Source organism: Salvelinus namaycush, chromosome 14 (assembly GCF_016432855.1).
Source record: "Salvelinus namaycush isolate Seneca chromosome 14, SaNama_1.0, whole genome shotgun sequence".
In the NCBI taxonomy this organism is placed as follows: Eukaryota; Metazoa; Chordata; class Actinopteri; order Salmoniformes; family Salmonidae; genus Salvelinus; species Salvelinus namaycush.
This window is the reverse complement of record NC_052320.1, coordinates 36,405,492-36,432,489: the sequence shown is the minus strand read 5'-3', so window position 1 is coordinate 36,432,489 and position 26,998 is coordinate 36,405,492. Positions and strand designations below refer to the sequence as shown.

General features: G+C 46.0%; 1 protein-coding gene across 1 annotated transcript; it reads right to left on the bottom strand.

The window, feature by feature from the left end:
• Window positions 1–838: 838 nt before the first annotated feature.
• LOC120058975 (transketolase-like) lies at window positions 839–20,710 on the bottom strand. The gene is made up of 14 exons (XM_039007730.1): window positions 20,397–20,710; window positions 18,320–18,437; window positions 17,192–17,305; window positions 16,310–16,407; window positions 9,577–9,768; window positions 9,343–9,461; window positions 8,396–8,592; window positions 8,093–8,257; window positions 6,448–6,604; window positions 5,721–5,851; window positions 5,411–5,494; window positions 5,149–5,242; window positions 2,705–2,827; window positions 839–1,360 (listed from the first exon to the last, which is right to left on the bottom strand). Exons 1-14 carry the CDS (start codon window positions 20,501–20,503, stop codon window positions 1,173–1,175), a joined length of 1,887 nt encoding a protein of 628 aa, XP_038863658.1. The 5' UTR covers window positions 20,504–20,710; the 3' UTR covers window positions 839–1,172.
• Window positions 20,711–26,998: the final 6,288 nt, after the last annotated feature.

Below are 26,998 nucleotides of genomic sequence, written 5' to 3'. Positions count from 1 at the left end.
CATCTTGCGCCCCCCTGCGCGCCACCTCTATTTCTATGGGCTAAAAAAACTAGTTAAAAAACGTTAGCTGACGTGGGCTAGTTGATCTGGACATTTCTGACCATGCAATGACTGACACGAGAGGATTCTACTAGTGCATTCTATTATTACAACTTTCAAGAGTAAATTGAAAGCCGGACTGAGTAAAAAAAAAAATCTTTGGGAACCACTGAGTTACGGTATCACATGCACTAACCTATGGGGGAAACCCACCCTAGGCTTGAATACAGTGAGTACCATGGAATATGATCTCCTGTAAAACTACACTGTCTCTCACCAAGGGACAGAGATTAGCCTGCTTCAGCATCTCAAAATGCTTTAGCCTATATTCTCCCGCTCAGATGTCTTCAGGCTAGAGGGAAAGCAGTTGTATATGCAGTTTGTATCATATTTCTGTGGTGGGTTTCTGTGCATCATTAGTCTACCGTCTCTCATCTTGATGGATGACCCCGATGTTTAAAGAGTATCTCTGTCAGCACACAATGCAGTGGTCTTGAATCTTTCAATAGGCTTTTTAATTATTAAACACACATGAAATATGCACAGCACATGGTGGTTATGTGCTTGTATGTTCAGCTCTCAATGCAGCATGCAGACAGGGCCCCATGGTCCAAACTCTTAGCAGTCACACTGCACCAGAATTAATCAGGTGTGGCTCAAGTCAACGTGTGTGTTGCTCTGTAGGTGTGTGTGTGAATGTGCATGACGGTATTTGATTATGGACATGACATCCTGCAAGAACAAGACATGTTAAAAACAGACAAGGGATGTGAAGAAATCATTCCTTTATTGGTGTGAAGTCCCAGTCAGGAGGGGCTAAAAACAGTGCTCTACACCAGACCCATGTCCACACACACACGTGGGGTGTGTCGAATGTGGAATTTTTGGGGGGGACAAAAATTACTCAAAAAAACATTCACTGCTTACTTAGACTACAGCAGTACTCATTACTTTCTCTGGGATGGGGTGGAGTGGGGGTACTGAACTTAAAAGGGGTCAAGGTTCAAAACCACATTGACAGTTATAATTATTTGATTCATACTTCTTATTCTCAGAGAGGGAGAGTGGGTGTGGCCAGAAGTGCTTCCCTGTTGATGTTTCCATGACAATGGTGCCGTGGCACCGGTAGTGGTCTACTTGGCGTTGGCGGAGCTGCTAAGCATCTTGCGGACGGCCTGCACGATGGCGTCGCGGTCGATGCCGAAGATCTTGAGGAGCTCGGTGGGTTTGCCGCTGCGGGGAACGTGGGCCACGGCCATACGGTGCACATTGAAGCCCGTCTCATTTACCACAGCTGAACACACGGCCTCTCCCAGGCCCCCTAAATAATTACAACCACATGTCAGTCAATCACATTTATATGGTAGCCCTTTTTATAACATTTGTCACAAAGTGAAGACTAGGGAGCACTATTTTCTGGGTCTTCATAGGACAAACGTGTTAAGTGCTAAGACTACATCTCCCATCCTTCTCTAACTCCTTCGTGTCCATCTTGCTGAGTGGTCTGTCTTTGTGCAGTGAAACCCTGCTTTGCTGTACAGCATGTACAGTAGCTGGCCAGTCAGTCCAAACTATGCATCGATTTTGTCTTCTAATCAACTGACCCTGTATCACTGACACCTCAACGGCCCACTGAGCACCACTGGGACCTGAGCCTCCCTGACAGGCCTGCCACCACCCACTCATTGACTGACAATCAGGCCGGGGTGGTGAAGGGGGGCCGGGGCCAAGAGAGGGTGTTCCACCACTTTACTGTAGTAGCCATCTGCACTATGGGGGTTCTTGAGGCCTGGGTCTCTCCATACAGCCCCTCTAACACCCCAACCACAGCCTCCCCTTCCTCTCCCTCACACATGGTCCTCCCACCCCCTGTGGCTCTGAGTGGACGCCCACCCCTGTCCCCCCACCTCGCCCTTGCACGCTCACCTGTCATAATACACTATTCATGCTCATGTATAGATGGGGGTGGGGATTGGGGGTTGTCACAGCATGGATTCTCTCATAAAAAATAAAAAAAAGCGAATTTAACTAGGCAAGTCAGTTAAGAACTGACTTGCCTAGTTAGGGTTTGTAAGGTTTGGCCTACATCGGCCAAACCCGGAGGACGCTGGGCCTTCCAATCACGGCCAGTTGTGATACAGCCTGGAATCGAACCAGGGTGTCTGTAGTGGCTGTGATGCAGTGCTTTAGACCGCTGCACCACTCGGGAGGTTAGGAGGTTAGTTAATGTTAAGATGCTGACTGTGGCATGGCTGTGCTCATTCCTTTCTTTGTTTAGTTCCATCAACGGACTGTATACATCCCAAGGGACAAATAAGGCAACTGTGCCAAAATAAAACCACACACACTTTTGGACTTGTGTTTTTCCCCCCCTTCCTGTTTTCTAGGTCAGTCGAAGCCCAAAGGCCAGATCAGAGCTGAAGTGGAAAAACACTGAGGGACGCTAGTCTCTTCTCCTCCTCCTCCTCCTCCTGCACATTCACAAATACTGCAGCCATGCCACTTCTCAATATGAAAGAGTGTTAACCACAAATCATAGGAATGCCTGGCAACTCCATAATGTTATATCTATTACTACATACCTCAGAGGCACTCCACCACATACGCCACTGGAATAAGATAACCTGAGTTCAGAAGGCAGCCTGTGTGCGCGCAGAGTACCCACCCTCGTAGTAGTGGTCCTCCACTGTGATGATGCGTCCCCTGGTGGCCTTGGCGTGCTCGACGATGGTCTTGGAGTCCAGAGGCTTGATGGTGAAAGGGTCAATCACTCGAATGTTGATCCTCTCTGATAAACACAAGATCATACAATGAGCCACAGGAAAGGACTAATTCCTCTTAACCAATACAAGAGAGAGAGAGTAGAGAGATATCCAGACATTTGTCAATTCCGGAGCACTCCGACTCTGATGTTGGGGTGTAAATGCTTATTAAAAGAGTGCCACTATCAGTCACTACAGTTGGCATATACACCAGATCAGGGATGGACAACTTTCATGGGGGTGGCAGACATAAAACATCTGAACTCATCATGAGGGGCAACAGTTGCTTGCAGGTCTGCGTACCCACATCCATATACCCCCCCCCCCCCCCCCCCCATTGAAAGCAAAACATTTTATGGACCCCGCTCTTGACAGTGGAGAGAACTTTTAAAAAAGTTTTAGAGTTAATTTTGTGCAATTCTACACATTTTGCCATGGGGTGGAGAAGAAAATGTTGCAGTTTTACAGCTAATTTCCTGCAATTCTACACATTTTGCCATAGGGTGGAGAGAAATATTAGCAATTTTTAATATTATATCTGAGTGAGTCTAACAAAATCAAATGGGGGGCTCCCAGCAGGTAAATTGACCATGATAACAAATTTAGATGGCTTAAAAAGTATTCAGACCACTTGACTTATTCCACATTTTGTTACGTTACAGCCGTATTCTAAAATGGATTAAATAAATAAAAAATCCTCATCAATCTACCACGCAATACCCCATAATGACAAAGCGAAAACAGGTTTAGAAATGTTTACAAATGTATAAAAAACCCAAAAAAGCCTTATTTTCACAAATATTCAGACCCCTTGCTATGATACTCGAAATTGAGCTCAGGTGCACCCTGTTTCCATTGATCATCGTGCATGTCAGAGCAAAAACCAAGCCATGAGGTCGAAGGAATTGTCCGTAGAGCTCTGAAACAGCATTGTGTCGAGGCACAGATCTGGGGAAGGGTACCAAAAAATGCCTGCAGCATTGAAGGTCCCCAAGAACACAGTGGCCTCCATTGTTTTTAAATGGAAGGAGTTTGGAACCACCAAGACTTCTTAGAGCTTGCCGCCCAGCCAAACTGAGCAATCGGGGGAGAAGGGCCTTGGTCAGACCAAGAACCCAGTGGTCACTAAGAGAGATCCAGGGTTCCTCTGTGGAGATGGAGAACCTTCCAGAAGGACAACCATCTCTGTAGCACTCCACCAATCAGGCCTTTATGGTAGAGTGGCCAGACGGAAGCCACTCCTCAGTAAAAGGCACATGACAGCCTGCTTGGAGTTTGCCAAAAGGTACCTAAAGACTCTCAGACCATGAGAAACCAAGATTGAAATCTTTTGGCCTGAATGCCAAGCGTTACATCTGGAGGAAACCTGGCACCATCTCTACTGTGAAGCATGGTGGTGGCAGCATCATGCTGTGGGGCTGTTTTTCAGCGGCAGGGACTGGGAGACTAGTCAGGATCAAAGGAAAGATGAACGGAGCAAAGTACAGAGAGATCCTTGACGAAAACCTGCTCTAGAGAGCTCAGGACCTCAGACTGGGGCGAAGGTTCACCTTCCAACAGGACAAAGACCCTAAGCACACAGCCAAGACAACGCAGGAGTGGCTTCGGGACAAGTCTCTGAATGTCCTTGAGTGGCCCAGCCAGAGCCCGGACTTGAACCTGATCAAACAAGCATTTTCGCTACACCCGCAATAACATCTGCTAAACACGCGTATGTGACGATAACATTTGATTTGAATTTGACATCTCTGGAGAGACCTGCAAATAGTTATGCAGCAACGCTCCCCCTCCAACCTGACAGAGCTTGAGAGGATCTGCAGAAAAGAATGGGAGAATCTCCCCAAATACAGGTGTGCCAAGCTTGTAGCGTCCTACCCAAGAAGACTCGAGGCTGTAATCGCTGCCAAAGGTGCTTCCACAAAGTACTGAGTAAAGGGTCTGAATACTTACGTAAATGTGATATTTCAGTTTTAAAATGCGCAAAAAATTCTAAAAACCTGTTTTTGCTTTGTCATTATGGGGTATTGTGTGTAGAATAAGGCTCTAACGTAACACAATGTGGAAAAAGTCAAGGGGTCTGAATACTTTCTGAATGCACTGTATTTATACAGTATATATCTCCATCCGAGGGCCTGCTCCAGATCATGATGAACGGTCCAATGCCTTAATGGGACAAATCTCACAACAAAGGGTCAGTATGTTTGTGTGTGTGCGTGCATATGTCACTCAGAAGACGTTGATGCCATCAGTGCCTGGGTAAAGAGCACATTTACTGACAGCAAATGTAGAATATAGACCGAGTTACTGTGACGGATCTATGTAACTTTCCAAAATAACGGTTCTGTACCCTTCTTTAGCATTTCAGCAGCTGCCAGTGCCTCGTGAAGGGTCACGCCCGCTCCGATCACCGTCACATGATCATCGTTGGTCTTGTACACAACCTGGTGGACAAGAGATGGAGGTTTCTATTATCTAGGCATATTTCAATTAAAATATAAAAATATGTATTTCAATTAAAATATATATGTAGCAAGCATGTAAGTACTTTAAGACAGTTGTAAGTCTTTAAAGGGGCAGTGCAGTAAAAAAAACATCATTGGTCTCCATACCTTCGCCTGTCCCACATGAAAGTCCTCGTTGCTGTTGTAGAGAACAGTGTTCTCTGGGCGACTGGTTCTGATGAAACACACACCCTGAAGCATAGATGGAACATGTCAAATCAGCCTTTGGACTTTCATTATCTTGTCATTTATCAGACCGGTTTATTAAAACAGAGTCATACTCAGCAGCTGTGTGAACACAATATATTTAGTTTTTTTAACCTTTATTTAACTAGGCAGTTTACAATGACGGCCTACCACCATATTGCAGAGTGAGCGCAAAGCAAGAGGCAGATGTGATAGAGAGGGTTCTGAGTACCTTTGTGTTGGCGGCCAGCTCCACAGCTTTCTCAGTGGACACGCCGTCGCTAGGGTAGAAAACGGTTGCCGTGGGAATGGCTCTGAACATGGCAATGTCTTCGAGGCCCATCTGAGAAGGACCATCCTCTCCTAGAACACACACACACGCACGTACACACACACGCACAAGTCAGACAGAACAACACTTGGAGTGTTTGGGGCTGCTGAAAGTGAAAGCTACAGGGCAGGCATGCGTTCAGTGGGGCAAGTCGGCGTGGGCATGCAATGTACCTGAGGAACCAAAAGGAAGCCTGGCCGCCACCACCACTTCCGTGACACAGAGAGAGAGAGGGGGAGGGAGGGAACGAGTGCTGGCCGGTGCCACACTGATACATTAATAGATGGAAGGAAGATATGAAGAAACAAAAGCAAAGTTCAGGAGTCAGGAAATAATACAGGAGTATACGACGCGAGGTTAACGAGGGAACGATTCAACCCACTGCAGGAGTGTTACCAAAATGTTAGATCAAAACCAACTGAAGCCAAAGGCCCTCTCCACCTAAACAGTTTTAGGGGAAGCACTGTGTTAGCACTGTGTGACAGTAAGCCAAGTCTTCTGCAGTGGGCTGAATCATTCCCAGAGGAACAAGTGCTGAGAGCTACGTCAGGGTCACAGTGAGGAAGTCACAGGGGTCACCACACAGACAGTTCACTAGGCTGGGTCAAAGGTCAGTGGGCGGACTGACCGATGGACACACCGCAGTGGGAGCCACACAGGTTGATGTTGCTCTCGGAGATGGCGGCCATGCGAAGCTGGTCGTAGGCACGCGTGAAGAAGGTGGCGAAGGTGCTGGCGAACACCACGTTGCGGTCCCGCGTGGCACAGCCCACCGCAATGCTCACCTGACAGAGGAGGAGAGGGAGGAAAGCGGTGTTCGTGATTACAAAGACCAGATAGAAGCCTGAGCAACTTGTGTTCTCACAGTCTGCCCAACGTGCGTCACGTCAATCCTTAGACACATACGGAGGGAGCCAGCATCTTTCAATTCATACGGGGGAAATGTTCTGTTTGTCCCATTTCCTTTCCCGTTAGCCCTGAGAAATGCCATTCCCCTGTTCCCCATGAGGCCTTGCTAAGGGAATGGGGCCTGTGTGAGACATTGTCAGTGAGAGCTTTTACTCACGAAAACACAGTGCATTGGTGGTTTAAACAAATGCCATGTACATTAGGTACAGCAAAGCAAAGTGTCATTAGCTAGCATAGAGTATTATCGTTGTCAGGGACAAACAACAAGATACATAGAAATCCAACAAAGCATTCAAATGTTCCAATCCCTTAATAATATTTAATGTGACAGCACGGCGAGGGTAAATCATTCATCGAAATAACATCTGATCTATATTTTACTTCTCTTTTTTTTTTATTTTTTTTTTAAATTTTATCCCCTTTTCTCCCCAATTTTCGTGGTATCCAATCGCTAGTAATTACTATCTTGTCTCATCGCTACAACTCCCGTACGGGCTCGGGAGAGACGAAGGTCGAAAGCCATGCGTCCTCCGAAGCACAACCCAACCTAGCCGCACTGCTTCTTTAACACAGCGCGCCTCCAACCCGGAAGCCAGCCGCACCAATGTGTCGGAGGAAACACCGTGCACCTGGCCCCCTTGGTTAGCGCGCACTGCGCCCGGCCCGCCACAGGAGTCGCTGGAGCGCGATGAGACAAGGATATCCCTACCGGCCAAACCCACCCTAACCCGGACGACGCTAGCCCAATTGTGCGTCGCCCCACGGACCTCCTGGTCGCGGCCGGCTGCGACAGAGCCTGGGCGCGAACCCAGAGACTCTGGTGGCGCAGTTAGCACTGCGATGCAGTGCCCTAGACCACTGCGCCACCCGGGAGGCCCTATATTTTACTTCTCTATTGTGTGTGGGAGTCACAACGAGTCACAGGCCACAACACAGATCCACTAAACCTGCTAATGACGCCTCTGAAGGAACTGCCACTGAAATCATGCCGAGACATTGCCGAGACATTACGACATTATGGATCCTTCAACCAGGTAGAAGGATCCAGGCCCTGGAAGTGGGGGTGTGGCACTGTATGTCAGAGGTGAATAATTCACATATGAGGGGGGAAAGAAGCAGAAGAGGCCGGGTTTCTACAGCCGTTCAAATACAAAGACATGCAGGCCTACAGTACGAATGGTCTGGATGGAACTTTGATGGTCATTTTGAGTTGACGTCACATAGTGCTTACAGCTTATCATTGTCTTTTTTGGGAGAGACGTTAACTATCTCTTATGAAGATTTTGTGAGCAGTACACTTCAGTTCAGCCTACTAGACCTCGACTCAGGTCAGATATGTGGCATTGGGTGTCAGCTAAGCTTACCATGTTCTGCTCGGCAATGTAGCACTCGACGTAGCGTTCGGGGTGCTCGTTCTTAAAGAGCTCAGAGAAGGTGGAGTTCTTGGTGTCTCCATCCAGAGCCACCACATGCTCGTTGTAGCGGCCTAGCTTAGCCAGAGCCATGCCATAGGCCTTCCGCGTGGCAATCTGGAGCCAAACACAACCAATGGGTTAATTCATTAAACCATTCGTGTAAGTCAAGATAGTGCCTGTGCCTTGTTCCAGGACTTAAAGCGTCTCTCTCTCAAACGCTCTTGCTCCCTCTCTCTACTCAAGTACACGCACCTTCTCTCCGAGTTTGTAGCTGGGTGCGCTGGGCATGCGAACGTTGCGCAGGCTGACGGGCGGGGCGTCCTCAGTGGGCGTAGCGGGGTACAGGCGCTTATTACTGTTCATGATGCGCGCCTGGATGTCCTTCAGCACCCCCTCAGCCATCTCCTTGGGCAGGGGCTTCCCATGCCAGCCCATCTTGTCCTCCACAGCTATAACACACACAGAGAACATGAAATACACACACACACACACGCACAGCAAATACGGCTTTAGTATGTATATAAGCAGTGCATCGATTGGTGGGCAATCTGCTTATTTTATATATCTGTTTGATAATATCAGCATCGAATGGTCGTAAAAGAGATATTCCTCAACGCCCCCCCCCTCTCATCACAAAGTCTTACACGAGTGGACATCAAAATACAATTCCATAGGTCAGGGCTCCACATCAAAAGTCCTATTCTCATGACAACAGCCAGACAAAGGCCAGTGATCTGAGTATGTCCTACACATGCGGAGGGATTAACAGGCTGCTGCAGTTAAATCTCTAAAGCACTGCCCAGATTACCACAGGTTTAGGTGCCCCTCAGAGAAGACAGGGAGGGCTGATTCAGGTCCTTCGGACATAACTTTGTCTTTTACGGGACAGGCACAGATTATACCTTTTTGATTTTAGGATTAGTGGGGTTTGATAGTAGGTATTGATTACAAAGCAGCAGCTGAGCACTACGGATATTTTGGAATGTGAATGGGTAGAGGGGAGTCGGTCAGTATCCCAATCAAGCAGTGTTAGTATATTTCAGGAAACGGTAGTGCTGCTAGCAGGATTTCCATCTCATCCCCCCTGGTATAGCATTAGGGTTTGGTTAGTCTCTGGGTGAACCCGTCTGTACTAGTACCTATACGGGCGCATGTGATACGGTTTCTGGTGAACTGTATTACTGTTGGGGAGTGTGTACCTGGGATTCCCTTGCCCTTGATGGTTTTGGCTACGATGGCGGTGGGCTGGTGACGGGGTTGGCTCAGAACCTTAGTCAGCTCGTCCACACTGTGCCCGTCCACAATGATGGCATTCCACCTACAAACACAAACGCACACCAGGGAAAAATTGGTGGGAGTCATTTACATTCTCAGGCCCACTTTCACGGTCTCTAGGCCACACATTCGAGGACAGACTTCCTCCCAGCACTCACCCGAAGGCTTCGCAGCGCTTCTGGTACTTCTCCACGTGGTGCTGCAGTGGAGCCGGGTCACTCTGGCCCAGACGGTTGATGTCCAGGATGGCGACCAGGTTGTCCAGCTGGTAGTAAGAGGCGAAGGCCATGGCCTCCCACACCGAGCCCTCAGACATCTCCCCATCACCCAGCAGGCAGTACACACTGTAGCTACGGAGAGACAGACACAGACAGACAGAATTAGACGCAAGATCACAGCAGTAAAGCTTTTGTAATAAACAAGATCACAGCAGTAAAGCTTTTGTAATAAACAAGATCACAGCAGTAAAGCTTTTGTAATAAACAAACACGTAGAGTTATATGACTAATCCACAATTTTCAATTGATTACCACTTGATTGACTAAGGGATGACATGCATCACAAAAGGTGCAGAACTATAACACTCTCCCTCAACATCTCCTCCCCTTCCGGCATACATTTTTCCACGCAACCCCCACCCTTCATCTTCGAAATGAGGCCCCCCCTCAACCGCCCTCCCCGATACAGAGCGAACAGGAACAGTTGAAACCCTCTCAGATCTCCCATCACCCTGCATGGTTAACAGGGCCTGACAGCTTTCCAGTCAAATAGACACATTCTCATTAAAGCGAGAAGATAGGCTGAGACACAACGCATTAGGCACGCATTCCGAACCGGACAACATTCCGGAGCCCAGAGAGGGAGCCACAGACACCTGGACCAGTTACCGTTTAACATCCTCCCTCCCGGTTACTCTCAGTTAGTCTCGCCTCAGGGGAGCAGCACCTCTCACTGACAGACAGAAAGCCCTTCCCTGCACCAACACACTGGTTAAACTTAAGAGCTGCAATGCAATTTAAATCAAATCAACACAATCTAATAGGCTTACATCATGGTACACTACATGACCAAAAGTATGTGGACACTTGCTCGTCGAACATCTATTTCCAAAATCATGGGCATTAATACGGAGTTGGTCTCCTCATTTGCTACTATAAACAACCTCCACTCTTCAGGGAAGGAACTGATGTTGGGCAACTAGGCCTGGCTCGTAGTCGGCATTCCAATTCATCCCAAAGGTGTTCGATGGGGTTGAGGTCAGGACTCAGTGCAGGCCAGTCAAGTTCTTCCACAGCAATCTCGACAAACCATTTCTGTATGGACCTCGCTTTGTGCATGGGTGCATCGTCAGGCTGAAACAGGAAAGGGACTTCCCCAAACAGTTGCCACAAATTTGGAAGCACAGAATGGTCTAGTGTATGCTGTAGCTTTAAGATTTCCCTTCACTGGAACGAAGGGGCCTAGCCTGAACCATGAAAAACAGTCCCAGACCATTATTCCACCTCCACCAAACTTTACAGTTGACACTACGCATTCGGGCAGGTAGTGTTCTCCTGATATCTGCCAAACCCAGATTTATCAGTTGGACTGCCAGGTGGTGAAGCATGATTCATCACTCCAGAGAACACGTTTCCACTGCTCCAGAGTCCAATGGCGGCGAGCTTTACACCACTCAAGCCAACGCTTGGATTTGCGCATGGTGATCTTAGACTTGTGTGCAGCTGCTCAGCCATGGAAACCCATTTCATGAAGCTCCTGTCGGTTCTTGTGTCGACATTGCTTCCAGAGGCAGTTGGGAACTCGGTATTGAGTGTTGCAACTGAGGACAGACGATTCTTACGAGCTACGCGCTTCAACACTCGAGGTTCCCGTTCTGTGAGCTTGTGTGACCTACCACTTTGCGGCTGAGCATTTGATGCTCCTAGACGTTTCCACTTCACAATAACATCACTTACAGTTGACTGGGGCAGCTCTAGCACTGCAGAAATTTGAGGAACGGGTGTGGCTGAAATAGCCGAATCACACATTTGAAGGGGTGTCCACATACTTTTGTAAATATAGTGTATATGATACATTAGCAGTGTGTTGACTGATTGGTTGTTATAACATATGAGTTGATGATAATGGTGATTATGTAGCTCGTTAATTCCATGGACAAAAGTAAATATCCGAATATGAATGGATAAATGACTATTCTATTGTTTTGGAGGAATGACACTGTATGAAGAGAGCTATTTACACAAAGTCAAAAGCTTTTCACAGATTAACGTTTTGCCATCCCTAATAAATCGCTGGCTGTCAAAGGCTATGCCAACAGGGCATTAGGTCGGGGCAAAAGCCATACTCTTAAGACAACCGTCACACACACACACAATGGTAACCCAACTGAGGTAACCCTTCAAATGTGCATAACGGCGTGTGTGTGTGTGTAAGTATGTGCTTAAGACAACACACACACATACACACAGGAGAGTTTATCCTACACATTCTGAGGGATTACTGGGCTTCTGCAGCTCTAAACTCTAAAGCACTGCCTGGATTAGGTAGGAGTTTGGGTGCCCCTCGTAGCACAGAGATCGAGACCTTGTTCAAACACACAAAGCCTTTGAAAGACAATATGTAATAATCACATTTAAAATACACCTCCATGCGTGTAACAGGATAACTACGCAGTCTAACCTTTAATTTAACCTTCTATTTAGACAGGTAATGGATCAACCAATATTGTATTTTACCATAATGCATTGGTTGAGGCGAGTAGTCTAAGCTTTAGACTAGACTACATCTCTTCAGACAGAGATGCTCTCTCTCTCATATAATGCCACAGCATTGCCCCAGGGAGAGTACAAGGTGAGAGTATTAGAGGGGTGAGAACAGAACACATCAAACTGACAGCTCACAGTCCAAACCTGTACTGAGAGCCCTCAGGGTGTTCTGTCAAACATAGACCCAACGACAGGGAAACGTCGTCTCCACGCACACCCTTGTGAACCTGCGCCAAATTGTTTTACGGTGCACTTTGATCAGCTAAGCATGGATAATCATATTCAAACTCCATTTGCCGAATCAATTAAACAGGGTACTGTCAGTGAGGTTTTAAAGCTGTAATGTGACATTTTGACTCACTAATCCTCACCCTCCTGCTAAGTGTATTTGACACATTCAGTCATTTGATTCATAGATCACTCCCTTTATCCGTGACACTGGCCTAGGCATGTAGGGCTGTATGTTTTCGGGGTCACAGACTATAAGAGGAAGATTTTGTAACAAAAGCAGTCATACATTACAGACAAGTCAGAGTTGAGGCTGGATGCTGCAGTAGCTCCCGAGAAAGAGAGAGCGAGCGAGAGGCGAGGGAAAAAGCACGCTCTTTTGTTGTTGTTGATTTCATTAGGATCCCCATGAGCCGAGGTCACATGGGGGAGAGGCGTTGTGCCGTGAGGTGTTGCTTTATTGTTTTTTTTAAACCTCGTTCGCTGTTCACTTGCGCTGTATGAGATGGAAGGGAGTTCCATAAACTCATGGCTCTGTATAATACTGTATGTTTTCTTGAATTTGTTTGGGACCTGGCGGCTGTGAAAAGACCCCTGGAGGCATGTCTTTTAAGTGTGTGTGTCAGTGCTGTGTGTAAGTTAACTATGCAAACAATTCTCTTAGCCAAGAGACTGGCATGCATAGTATTGATATTAGCCCTTTGATTACAATGAAGAGCAAAACGTGCAGCTCTGTTTTGGGCCAGATGCAGCTTAACTAGGTCATTATTTGCAGCACATGACCAGATGACTGGACAGTAATCAAGACTTGCCTTGTGGGGTGTGGTGCAGAGCATCACGGACAGATCTCTCCCAATCTTTACAACCATTGAGTCAATATGTTTTGAACATGACCGTTTACAACCTAAGATAAACGCCAAGTAATTTAGTCACCTCAATTTGCTCAACAGCCACAGGTCTAGAACTTAGGGAATGATTTGTATCAGATACAATGCAATTCGTTTTAGAGATGTTCTGGACCGGTTTATTACTGGCCACCTATTCTAAAACTGACTGCAATTCTTTGTTTAGGGTTGCAGGGACTTCACTAGCTGTAGTTGCTGACGCATGCGTATAGGGTTGAATCATCAGCATACATGGACAAACAGGCTTTGTTAATTGCCAGTGGCAGGTCATTGATAAAAATAGAAAAGAGTAGAGGGCCAAGAGAGCTGCCCTGCGATACACCACACTTTATATGTTTAACATCAGAGATGCTTCCAATAAAGAAAAGTCTGTGTTCTATTAGATAGATAGCTCTGATTCCACAATATGGGAGAGGTTTTTCAGCAGGTTATGGTCAATAATATCAAAGATGTTACTGAAATCTAACAGCACAGCTCCCACAACATTTATTTCAACCAATCAGTCATTTGTGTCAGTGCAGTACATGTTGCGTGCCCTTCTCTATAAGCATGCTGAAAGTCTTATTCATTTGTTTACAGAAAAATAGCATTGTATTTGGTCAAACACTATTTTTTCCAACAATTTGCTCAGAGCTGGCAGCAAGCTGATAGGTTGGCTGTTAGAAACAATAAAGGCCGCTTTACCATTCTTGACTTTGGCTTCCCTCCAGGCCTGAGGACAACCCTTTCCTCTAGGCTCAGAGGAAAGATATGACATATAGGAGTGGCTATAGAGTCAGCTACCTTTCTCAGTAGTTTTCCATCTAATTTGTCAATGCCAGGAGGTTTGGCATTATTGATCGATAACAATAAATATTTCCACCTCTCCCACACTAACTTTACAAGATTCAAACGTTTTTTTCATTATTTGTTTAATGCATGAGAACGATGGCTCACTGCTTGTCGTTGGCATTTCCTGCCTAAGTTTGCCCACTTTGGCAATGAAATAATCATTAAAATAATTGACAATATCAAATGGATTTGTGATGAATAAGTCATCTGATTTGATGAAAAATGTAGTTGAATTTGTCTTTCCATAATTCTTTAAATCATTGATCTTGGCTTCATAATACAGTTTCTTCTTTTTGTTAAGTTTAGTCACAAAATATCTCAATTTGCAGTAAGACAGACTTATTAGCCACTCCTTTTGACCCATCTCTTTCAACCATACAGTTTTTCAATTCCTCATCAATCCATGGAGCCTTAACAGTTCTAACAGTCAGTTTCTTAACAGGTGCATGTTTATCAATGATTGGAAGAAGCAATGTCATAAATTCGTCAAGTGCAGCGTCTGGATGCTCCTCATTGTTTACATCAAATATTGTTTACATCATCCACATAAGAGTCACAGCAAAATCTTTTGTATGATTTCTTATACACTATTTTAGGCCCAGCTTTAGGAACTTTGGCTTTCCTGGATATAGTCACTATATTGTGATCGCTGCATCCAATGGGTACGGATACAGCTTCAGAACAAAGTTCTACAGTATTAGTAAACATGTGATCAATACATGATATAGTTGATAGTTCCTGTCGTGTTTGTAAACACCCTGGTAGGTTGATTAATAACCTAAACCAGATTATAGGCACTGGTTACAGTGAGAAGCTTCCTCTTGAGCGGACAGCTTGATGAAAACCAGACAATATGCAGGTCCCCAAGAAAATAGACCTCTCTGTTTACATCAAATACACCATCTAGCATTTCACACACATTATCTAGATACAATAAGAGGTTTTAGAGGAGGCAGGTGAACCTGCAACCACAACACATCAATAACACTTGACATGAGATCTTCTATAAGCATTACAGTGATATGGCCCTGAGTATATACAGCAACACCTCGCCATAGGCATTCCCGTCTCTTCAGTAGATGTTATATGCTTGTATTGCAACTGCTGTATCAAAGGAATCATCTAAGTGAGTCTCGGAAATGCCTAATATATGAATGTTATCTGATGTTAGCAAGTTATTGAATTCATGACCCTTATTTTTAAGGCTATTATATTAATATGGGCTATTTTCAGGTCTTTCTTGGGTAGCTGATCAGAGATAGACATAATAAGGAGAACAACTAACAAAGGGAGGGTTAGTAGTGAGAGAGCTAAGGGAGTGAGAAGAGCAAAAGAAGGAGAAGAGGGAGGCTCTCTCGTAGCCCTGATTATTAGAGCAGAAGAATTGACTGAACAAAATGCAGAGAAAGCGCATCTAACCCATCCCGCGTATACATTCTACAGCAGACTGCTCTGTTATACGGTTCCCAAAATGAAACCAGAAAATAGCAACAAAAAAATCCTATTTCAAAGTCTATCCCTAACCCCAAAGTACAGCTCAGCTGTCCTCTACTGTTCTAGTTTTTTCTATGGATTCAGATATAAAAGGGGAATCTGCTTTTGTCATATACAGACAGTGGAGCCTGGAACGCTGTCTATGGCTGTCTGCCAGTGTTCACATGGCCGTTCTAGAACTCGTCTCGCACAATAAAGAAGCTGGCTTCCAAACCATGTTCAGCAGTGAAACGGCCAGCCTCTCTCCACGCCCCTACATACAAGACCAGCTATGGCTGTCAGCTTGCATCTACTCTCCGTAGCGGTGGTGAAATGTCAGAGAGTGCGCACCATGACTGTAGGTGTGTTTGTTGTGTCCATGCATGCCTTTGTCTATGAACGGGCCGGCTTTATGCCTATGTGTGGGGGAGTATCACCGTATACGTTCATCGTGGGTGCTTCTGATTGATTTAATTGCACATATTTCCTTGCGCTCACTTCCCTTTCTCTATGCTATGTATCTGATTATTTGTGTGTTGGTCTGTCTGTCTCTGTGGGTTCTTGTATAGCCAGACAACGTATGACCGCGCATCTAAAGAATGACCTTAGAGGGGTGTCGAGCATGTCACTGAGTCCTATGCAGAAGTCCATATGTGCAGAGGTGTGTATGTGGGAGAATGGTCTCTCACCTGGCCTTGTCAAAGTATTTCCCAGTGTAGGCCATCCCGCAGGCAGCCCCCAGACCCTGTCCAAGAGAGCCAGTGGCCACATCCACAAACTGCTGCTTCTGTCAACACACACACACACACACACACGCACAAATGTTAGACAATACACAAACACATCACAGCACATAATAAACATGCATTACACCAACAAACACACATTACACATTAAACAAAGTCTTCAAACATTATATCAACTACGCCGTTAAATTGCACCGACACAAACTAATCCCACACAAAGACTACCTACTCAGTCATAACACACCCACATTCAGGTCACATTACCATCAAAATCACATACTGTCCACAAAACACACACTTCCTCTCAAACACACTTCCTAAATATACACATTCATTCAGTGGTCATAGTAACAGCTCAACAGGGTAAATCAATGTGTAAGCATTAGATGAAGAGACACCCAATCTTAATTGAGGGAATCAGTGGCTTACTCACGCATGTGTGAACAGGGCATGGCATTACTAGGAAGTTACTGTGCGTGCACACAAAAGGGGCCTTGGACAGCCTGTCTGTCACACAAGCACATACAGTCTACACGGCAGTATATAGTGTATGTTGTGGGCTCAGACTTCCTCTCTTTAACAAGGGAACACCAGTGCTCTGAAAAAAGGGACACGTAGGGCTTCGGAGGATAAATTTGACTGTTTAACAAACAGGTAAAAAACAGTCATGGGTGAACGGGTCTGTGAGCGAGAAAGGGCTAAAAGGTAAGCCAGGCTTTTAAAAAGGCTAACTCTCACTGTGTTAGTGGAGCGCAGAGGTTATTTGTGGGCCAAACAAGGTCGTGTCGTGTGGATCGACAGGTCACTTCCTGCTCCTATTCTCACCGGCACAGGGTGTCCCTCCAGGATGGAGTCGACCTTACGGAGGTTGAGCAGTTCGCTCTCCTTCAGGTAGCCTGTCTCGGCCCACACCGCGTAAAGCACCGGGGCTGCATGGCCCTGGAGGAGACAGAGAAAGAGAGGGAGGGACAGAGTTAGAGAGAGAGAGAGAGAGAGAGAACAGTCTCGCAGATACAAGTTACGACTTTGTTACCATCGCACACAGACATGACCTCATGCAGACAGAACACGCACAACGGACCCTAGTTAATGTATAAACAAACTTCAACTATTCACTACAGCCATCTTTTACAGCCGAGCTGTTATTCCCCTATGTTAGACTCACACATACAGTATCACACTCGGTGCCTGGACCACTTGCATTTCTTGGATTGAGAAACTCATCCCAAACGTTCTTCCTTCCACACCTTCTAAATTAATGATATTCCAGTAGTCCCAACAGGATTACATTCCCGCCTCCCGGTCGGTCTCCTAAAGGGCCCAGGTCCCTGCACCAGATTACATGCTTACTCTACAAATTGGGCCTTTAAAAACTCTCAAATCATATGGCTGGCTCTTCCCAGCACAGACTGGCCAATGCAATCTGACTGGTTAAAAATCCTATGAACATACAGCTTTCCATCAATTCATCAGGTCGATTTTTGGAAATGGAATGAGTTTGATACAGAGCCCTTGAGCTGGCTAAGGGTTCTAACCACTCCGCCAATCTACTCTGACAAACTTGATTAAACGGAGTCTGATGCCCAGGCGGGTGACTGAAAGACAGATCGGGTGTCCCACATCTGTCCAATGAGGCTAATGGGGTCATTACAGAAGGGGAGGAGCTTAGCTACTACAGTAGGCCTTACCTTAGAGGTGAACATGGAGGCACTGCTTTAGAATGGACTTGGCAGACGTCATACTTTATCACAGACTCAATAACATCGAATTTAGACAGGTTGAGCACAGAGGCATTAAGGTTAAATCACTTCAAATGAATAAGGGAAAGTGTACCTTTGAAAGCCTTCACACTGTGCATGTAAACGTTTCACCACCATCTGGGCCTGGGATGCCTGTATTTCCCCGGAGGGAGGTTAAGGGGTTAGGGATGTCTAGACGGGGTGAGAGTGGTACCTTGGAGAGGACGAAGCGGTCGCTGTTGATGTTCCGGGGTTCCTCAGGGCGGTACTTCATGGTATGGAAGAAGAGCACAGACATGATCTCTGCCACACTGCAGCATGATGTGGGGTGACTGGAGGCCAGAGAGGACAGGACAACGGGTCAGACCAGGGCTCCGACTGACACATGCACACACAAATAAAACACACACACCTCCACGTGCTCAGCTCACACTGAAGTGTATAGCTGGAAAGTGTCTCACACACACACACTAAATGACCTACAATCAGTATAGACTACTACATCGCCCTCCAATGTTTCCACTAGACACACACATGCAGACACATTGACAGTCAGAGCCAAGACTTCACAACACGCACACACTGTTGGAGGATCAAACGAAACAAAGGCCTCTTCAGCTGCATTTGGTCACCTAGACTTAAACTCTGGTATTCATTCTTCATTGAGTGCTGGGGTAAGCCTATATTAGTCTGTGTACCAACTGCAACTGTCATCTTGTAATAAAGCGTTAACACTCATTCAACACAATCAATCCACTATTTGCCTGTAACATAAGGCTGACCCTCTTCAATACATTCAGTCAGGGTTAGACAGTTACCCAACACTTCAAACAGTTTTATTACAGCTGACCACAAAAACACTTATTTTGTTTGTTGACAAAACTCCATGCTTGAAGCAAAATGCAAAAGCCATCAATATAAAAACGTTATTTGAAAGCATCTATAACATACGAGATTCCAAACAGAGCATGGCCATTTATAATACTTCACCATAGCACAGGTGCCAGGTAGCCACCAGAATTTTTATTTTTATCAACCTGAAACGGAAAGGTGGTCAAAACAGACAAACAATGAATAAAATAAATATGTATTGAAGTAAATCATCAATGAAAAGACAAATAAATGAACCCCCAAAAAAGAAGTATAATTCTGCCTTGGCGTTATTTGTCGAAGTGGAATTAGAAACATTTACTAAAAGGTTGTGTCCCTGGTTATAATGCCTCTAATAGTATATTTTATGTGAGCTGTTTACTATACTGTAATAAGTAGGCCTAGGGAAATAAGAACATCGAATGAATGAATGTCTCAAAATATAAATAACACGTGTTCTAACAACATTCACCGCTATCTGGCTTAACCCCAATATCGTGTGCCCCCCAAAATATACAAAAGGACAAGCCTGAAAAATAATTATAGAAAGCGAGGGCATTGGTTGGAGATTGCCCAGGTCGCGGTTGTCCGACGAGCATCAAAATCAGCCCGTCACCAATCGTTTCGCTTCGCGAAGAGGATGGGAGGTGAAGGGCTGAATTTACGCAGGCGCGTTGGAGCGCCAGGCACGAACGCGGTCCCTTTAGTTGCGGCGGACGAACCCAACGTCGCCACCACGTGTAACGACCCATTCATTATTGAATCACATTGAATGGGTTTTCGCTCACATTTTACATTAACAGAAAAAATAAGAATTCAAAGTTAAACATTATTTTCGAATGTGCAGTAGCGTGTCAATGCACCTGCAAAGAGTAGTCTATTATTTATATATATATATATATATATTTTTTTAAATTTAACCTTTATTTAACTAGGAAAGTCAGTTAAGAACAAATTCTTATTTACAACGACTGCGGCCAAACACGGACGACGCTGGGCCAATTGTGCGCAGCCCTATGAGATACAGACTGGATTCGAACCAGATACAGACTGGATTCGAATCCCTCTTGCAGGGAGGCGCCAGGGACGCCTCTTGCACTGAGATGCAGTGACTTACACCGCTGCGCCACCTGGGATCGCTATTACAACATAATAAGACATAACACAATTGCTACATATTTTATCTACATCTATATGTATTAGCACGGTTTAAAAACCCAATTTCATCCATGTCAAATGTTAATGCCAAATGGACAACTAAAATTAAGAACGGTAGCCTTTTCTGGAGCGATGCGTAATATACGCACACAATGTCCGAGCCATGGCCATTACGCATGTAAACCTATCACATAGGCTGCATGGACACCTCATATTGCACATTTATTTTTCTGTTGAAGCATTAATTAAAACATGGTGCTTACCCACTGCCTGCAGCAGTTGTAGCCTTGATAGAATTGATCCTGAGCCGGTTGGCGATGTTCCTAAGCGTCTGCAGGGTCTGCTGGTCGGGTTTGTGATAGTCCTCCATCTGTGCGCACTTCTGTCAAAAATACACTTTAACTGTGTAAAATACTGTCCGGGATAAAAAACACTAACGACGTCAGGGTAAAGACTAGGAAAATCGCCTTGAATTTGTGCGGGGGATAGAGTCAGAGAGAATTACAGAGAGAGGGGTGTTGGTAAACCTATGAAAATGGCTAATCTAGAGCTAAAAGGAGAGATAGACCGCACACTGGCTCAACGACCACAGAGTGCGTGTGGTGGTGGCGGAGTTGCCAAGGCCAAGTGCAATGGACTTACTGTCACGCCCCCCGTCCCCACACCGCGTCAACACTGTCGCTCGTACTGCAGGGCCAAACAACAGGGGTGGCGTCGGCATAATGAGCTGTCGTAGGCTACTCTCTGCTACTTCTGTCAAAGATCAGGGAAAAGTGCAAGATTGCAATTGCATAAACTGTAGGTAGTTAGCTATATGAGCCATTTCGTCTCCATTGGTACATTAGTACAGGGGTTCCCAAACTTTTTCACTCGTGCCCCCCTTCCAGCATTGGGGAACATCCCGCGCATGCGCTGTGGGTTGTTGAGGATAGATGTTCAGTTAGTTCAGAAATGACACTGAACTAACTAACCTAGGCTAATGATAATCTATGCTCCCAATGTTGACCTGACTCACTCAAACATACTACACTGCACAATTGCACCCACCATAACAAAATCTGCCAACTCTCATCACATATGTCCATGCTGCTCACTACAGTCGTGTCGCTATGTAAAAATGGGGCAGAATATGTGAACAAAAGCGGCACCATGATTTGATTGAAAAGATGGCCACTGGTGCGCAGCATCCAAGGCACTGCATCACAGTGCTTGAGGCGTCACTGCAGACCCGGGTTCGATCCCAGGCTGTGTCACAACCGTCCGTGACCGGGAGTCCCATAGCGCGGCGCACAATTGGCCTAGCATCGTCCGGGTTAGGTGAGGGTTTGGCCAGGGTTGAATTATTATTATTTTTTTAAGGGGTGGATCAGCTTAATATTGCGGAAAGAATGTTGCTTCCATCAATGTAATTGTCTGCATAATTTCCAATCCCCCATATTTTTTGGGTAAATATATATATCCATACACGCATGCATACATATACACATATATACATACACATACCTATATAGACATACATACTTTTTAAAAGAATATACCTTTATTATTATTCCCCGCAAATCCTACCACCGATCCCCCAATTGGAGTAAACTAATAAACACGCTTTTACCTTCAATTTATACATCTTATACACATTTTACAGACACAGTCTACTTTACAATAGTTCTCTCTTGTTTGTTCTTAGTCCTTCCTCTATTTCTGATGTCCATCCAGTTTGATTTCTATTTGTAACTGTGCTATTTCACAAAAGTTCCGAACCTATATACATTTTACAGATCCGGTATGTTTTACATTGTTTATCTTGTTATTAGTCCCACCCTTCAGGTCCATTCAACCAATCCCATCTATCGCTCAACATCCTCCATTTCGGATTTCTATTTGCCATATATTTTTCAACTGTGCTGTGATGCTTCACAAAATAATTGAACCTTCCTTTTCTCATAGCTTCTACAGATTGTAAATTAAAAATAAACATTTTTGCTAAAATAATAATTATATTATTGATTGATTGACTATGGCTTTTCAAATCACCCAGTATAGCGTTAGTTCTAGGCAAATGTTGCAATTCTTCAGCCATTCCTGGACCTGTGACCAAAAACGAGCTACATATGGACAATACCAAAATAAATGATCTAATGACTCTGCCTCCTCACAGCAGAATCTGCAGAGCTGGGAAGATTGTATCCCCCATATATATAACATTCTATTAGTTGCAAGAATTTTGTATAGTAATTTAAATTGAAAATTCGAAGTTTTGAATCCGGCGTTGTTTTGCGTATCAATTCATAAACCATGTGCCATGGAATGGGTACATCGAAAATCTCTTCCCAACTATTTTGGAATTTATATGGCACAGCTGTCAGTTTTTTGGTCCTTAAATGAAATTGGTATATGTTTTTATTTATCACACTTTTCTTTAACCATTTATGTTCTTTAATACAGGGCCGACATACAAGTTCCTTACTTTTTTCCCCTTCTACTTGCCTCTTCCATTTTTGTGGTAATGCTGCAATTAATTGGTTGTAATTTTGGGTAGAGCAGACATTTCCATATGTCTGTGTTAGCTGCATGTGGGACATAACTCCACCAGTCCTATTTATGATATCATTTACTAAAATGATACCTTTTTTTTATTTTTTTTATTCTTCGATAAATACATTTTTTTTTAATCAATTAGTATATTTGAATTTAACCACAATATTTGTTGTACTATTTGTTCCGTCCTTTCAGGTGGATTAAACTAAAATTGCAACCAACTTTCTAAGGCTTGTTTAAAAAAGAAATATATTTTGGAGATGATTTCCTTTTCAAACAACCGAAAGTGAGCAGGTGTAATCTGAATAAAGGCCCTTCTTGAACATAGGATGAGACATTCGTACCAATTTACTAGAGAACCAGTTTGGATTTAAGTATAACTTTTGTATGACTGTTGCCTTTAGTGAGAGGTCTAATGCTTTAACATTTAATAATTTCTGCCCTCCAAATTCATATTCGTTATATAAATAGGCCCTTTTAATTTTATCTGGCTTGCCGTTCCAAATAAAATTGAATATTTTTTGTTCATATAATTTAAAAAGCAGGTCACTAGGTGTAGGCAAAAGCATAAGCAAATAGGTAAACTGTGATATGACTAAAGAGTTAATCAGGGTGATTTTTCCACAAATAGACAGGTATTTTCCTTTCCATGGTAGCAAGATCTTATCTATGTTTGCTAACTTTCTATAAAAACTTATTGGAGTTAGATAATTTCTTTCTTTTGGGATTTGTATATATCAGACCATTTAATTGTGTAACGGCAGCCTTCCCTCTCTTCACTATAAGAGAGGGTGAAACAGGGATCGGACCAACACGCAGCGTAGCCAGTGCTCAACATGTTTAATTAAACAAAAACAGTGAACACTTACAACGAACAAAATAACAAAATGTGGCAAACCGAAACAGTCCTATCTGGTGCAGAATACAAACACAGAGACAGGAAACAACCACCCACAATCCCCAACACAAAACAAGCCACCTATATATGATTCTCAATCAGGGACAACGATTGACAGCTGTCTCTGATTGAGAACCATATTAGGCTGGACACAGAAACAGACGAACTAGACACACAACATAGAATTCCCACCCAGCTCACGTCCTGACCAACACTAAACAAGCAAAACACATAAGAACTATGGTCAGGACGTGACAGTACCCCCCCCCCCCCCCCTGAGGTGCGGACTCCGAACGCACCCCTAAAACTCAAGGGGAGGGTCTGGAGGGCAGCTCACGACTGGAGGGCAGCTCACGACTGTCTGGCGGCTCTGGCAGCTCCTGACTGGCTGGCGGCTCTGGCAGCTCCTGACTGGCTGGCGGCTCTGGCAGCTCCTGACTGGTTGGCGGCTCTGGCAGCTCCTGACTGGCTGGCGGCTCTGGCAGCTCCTGACTGGCTGGCGGCTCTGGCAGCTCCTGACTGGCTGGCGGCTCTGGCAGCTCCTGACTGGCTGGCGGCTCTGGCAGCTCCTGACTGGCTGGCGGCTCTGGCAGCTCATGACTGTAGGGCAGCTCATGACTGTAGGGCAGCTCACGACTGTAGGGCAGCTCACGACTGTAGGGCAGCTCACGACTGTAGGGCAGCTCACGACTGTAGGGCAGCTCACGACTGTAGGGCAGCTCACGACTGGAAGGCAGCTCACGACTGGAGGGCAGCTCACGACTGGAGGGCAGCTCACGACTGGAGGGCAGCTCACGACTGTCTGGCGGCTCACGACTGGAGGGCAGCTCACGACTGTCTGGCGGCTCTGGCAGCTCCTGACTGGCTGGCGGCTCTGGCAGCTCCTGACTGGCTGGCGGCTCTGGCAGCTCCTGACTGGCTGGCGGCTCTGGCAGCTCCTGACTGGCTGGCGGCTCTGGCAGCTCCTGACTGGCTGGCGGCTCTGGCAGCTCCTGACTGGCTGGCGGCTCTGGCAGCTCCTGACTGGCTGGCGGCTCTGGCAGCTCCTGACTGGCTGGCGGCTCTGGCAGCTCCTGACTGACGGGCGGCTCTAATGGCTCGGGACAGATGGGCGGCTCTGAAGGCTCGTGGCAGACGGATGGCTCAGATGGCGCTGGGCAGACGGATGGCTCAGATGGCGCTGGGCAGACGGATGGCTCAGATGGCGCTGGGCAGACGGATGGCTCAGATGGCGCTGGGCAGACGGATGGCTCAGATGGCGCTGGGCAGACGGATGGCTCAGACGGCGCTGGGCAGACGAGCAGTGCAGGCGGCGTTGGGCAGACGGCCGACTCTGACCTGCTGAGGCGCACAGTAGGCCTGGTGCGTGGTGCCGGAACTGGTGGTACCGGACTGGAGACACGCACCTCAAGGCTAGTGCGGGGAGCAGGAACAGGGCACACTGAATTCTCAAAGCACACTATAGGCCTGGTGCGTGGTACCGGCACTGGTGGTACCGGGCTGAGGGCACGCACCTCAGGGCGAGTGCGGGGAGAAGGAACAGTGCGTACAGGGCTCTGGAGACGCACAGGAGGCTTGGTGCGTGGTGCCGGAACTGTTGGTACCGGGCTGGAGACACGCACCATAGGGCTAGTGCGTGGAGGAGGAACAGGGCTCTGGAGACGCACAGGAAGCCTAGTGCGTGGTGTAGGCACTGATGGTACTGGGCTGGGGCGGGAAGGTGGCGCCGGATATACCGGACCGTGCAGGCGTACTGGCTCCCTTGAGCACTGAGCCTGCCCAACCTTACCTGGTTGAATGCTCCCCGTAGCCCGACCAATGCGGGGAGGTGGAATAACCCGCACTGGGCTGTGTAGGCGAACCGGGGACACCATGCGTAAGGCTGGTGCCATGTATGCCGGCCCGAGGAGACGCACTGGAGACCAGACGCGTTGAGCCGGCTTCATGGCACCTGGCTAAATGCTCACTCTAGCCCGGCCGATACGTGGAGCTGGAATGTACCGCACCGGGCTAAGCACACGTACAGAAGACACCGTGCGCTCTTCCGCACAACACGGTGTCTGCCCGTACTCCCGCTCTCCACGGTAAGCATGGGAAGTGGGCGCAGGTCTCCTACCTGACTTCGCCACACTACCCTTTAGCCCCCCCCCCCCAAGAAATTTTTGGGATTTCTTCTCGGGCTTCCTGGCCAGCCGTGTTCCCTCATAACACCGGTTCCCCTTCTCAGCTGCTTTCGCTCTCCTAGCTGCCTCCACCTGTTCCCATGGAAGGCGATCCTTACCAGCCAGGATCTCCTCCCATGTGTAGCAACCCTTTCCGTCCAATACGTCCTCCCAAGTCCATTTCTCCTGGTCCCGCTGCTGCTGCTGCTGCCGTTGCTGCCCGTTGCTACGCTGCTTGGTCCGGGTTTGGTGGGTGGTTCTGTAACGGCAGCCTTCCCTCTCTTCACTATAAGAGAGGGTGAAACAGGGATCGGACCAACACGCAGCGTAGCCAGTGCTCAACATGTTTAATTAAACAAAAACAGTGAACACTTACAACGAACAAAATAACAAAATGTGGCAAACCGAAACAGTCCTATCTGGTGCAGAATACAAACACAGAGACAGGAAACAACCACCCACAATCCCCAACACAAAACAAGCCACCTATATATGATTCTCAATCAGGGACAACGATTGACAGCTGTCTCTGATTGAGAACCATATTAGGCTGGACACAGAAACAGACGAACTAGACACACAACATAGAATTCCCACCCAGCTCACGTCCTGACCAACACTAAACAAGCAAAACACATAAGAACTATGGTCAGGACGTGACAAATTGGTAAACTACATGGTAATGTAAAATGTGAATTTTTTTGTGATCCAATACGTAATATGGTACATTTATCAGAATTTGGTTTTAATCCAGAGAGGATAGCAAAAGTATCTAGATCCTCTATGAGGCCGTGGAGAGACTCTAATTGTGTTTTTAAAAGAAAACATGAATCATCAGCGTACAATGACACCTTAGTTTTTAAGCCACGGATTTCTAATCCCTTAATATTATTGTTTGATCTAATCTTAACAGCTAACATTTCAATGGCAATAATAAATAGATATGCCGATAGTGGACAACCTTGTTTTACTCCTCTAGATAGTTTAAAACTTTCTGAGATGTAGCCATTATTTACTATTTTACACCTAGGCTTACTATACATAACTTTAACCCATTTTATAAGAGATTCCCCAAAATTGAAATATTCTAGGCATTTATATATAAACTCCAGTCGTACTTTATCAAAAGCCTTTTCAAAATCAGCTATGAAAACCAGGCCTGGTGTCCCCGATATTTCATAGTATTCTATTGTTTCCAGTACTTGTCTTATATTATCTCCAATGTATCGTCCATGTAAAAAACCTGTCTGATTAGGATGAATAATATCTG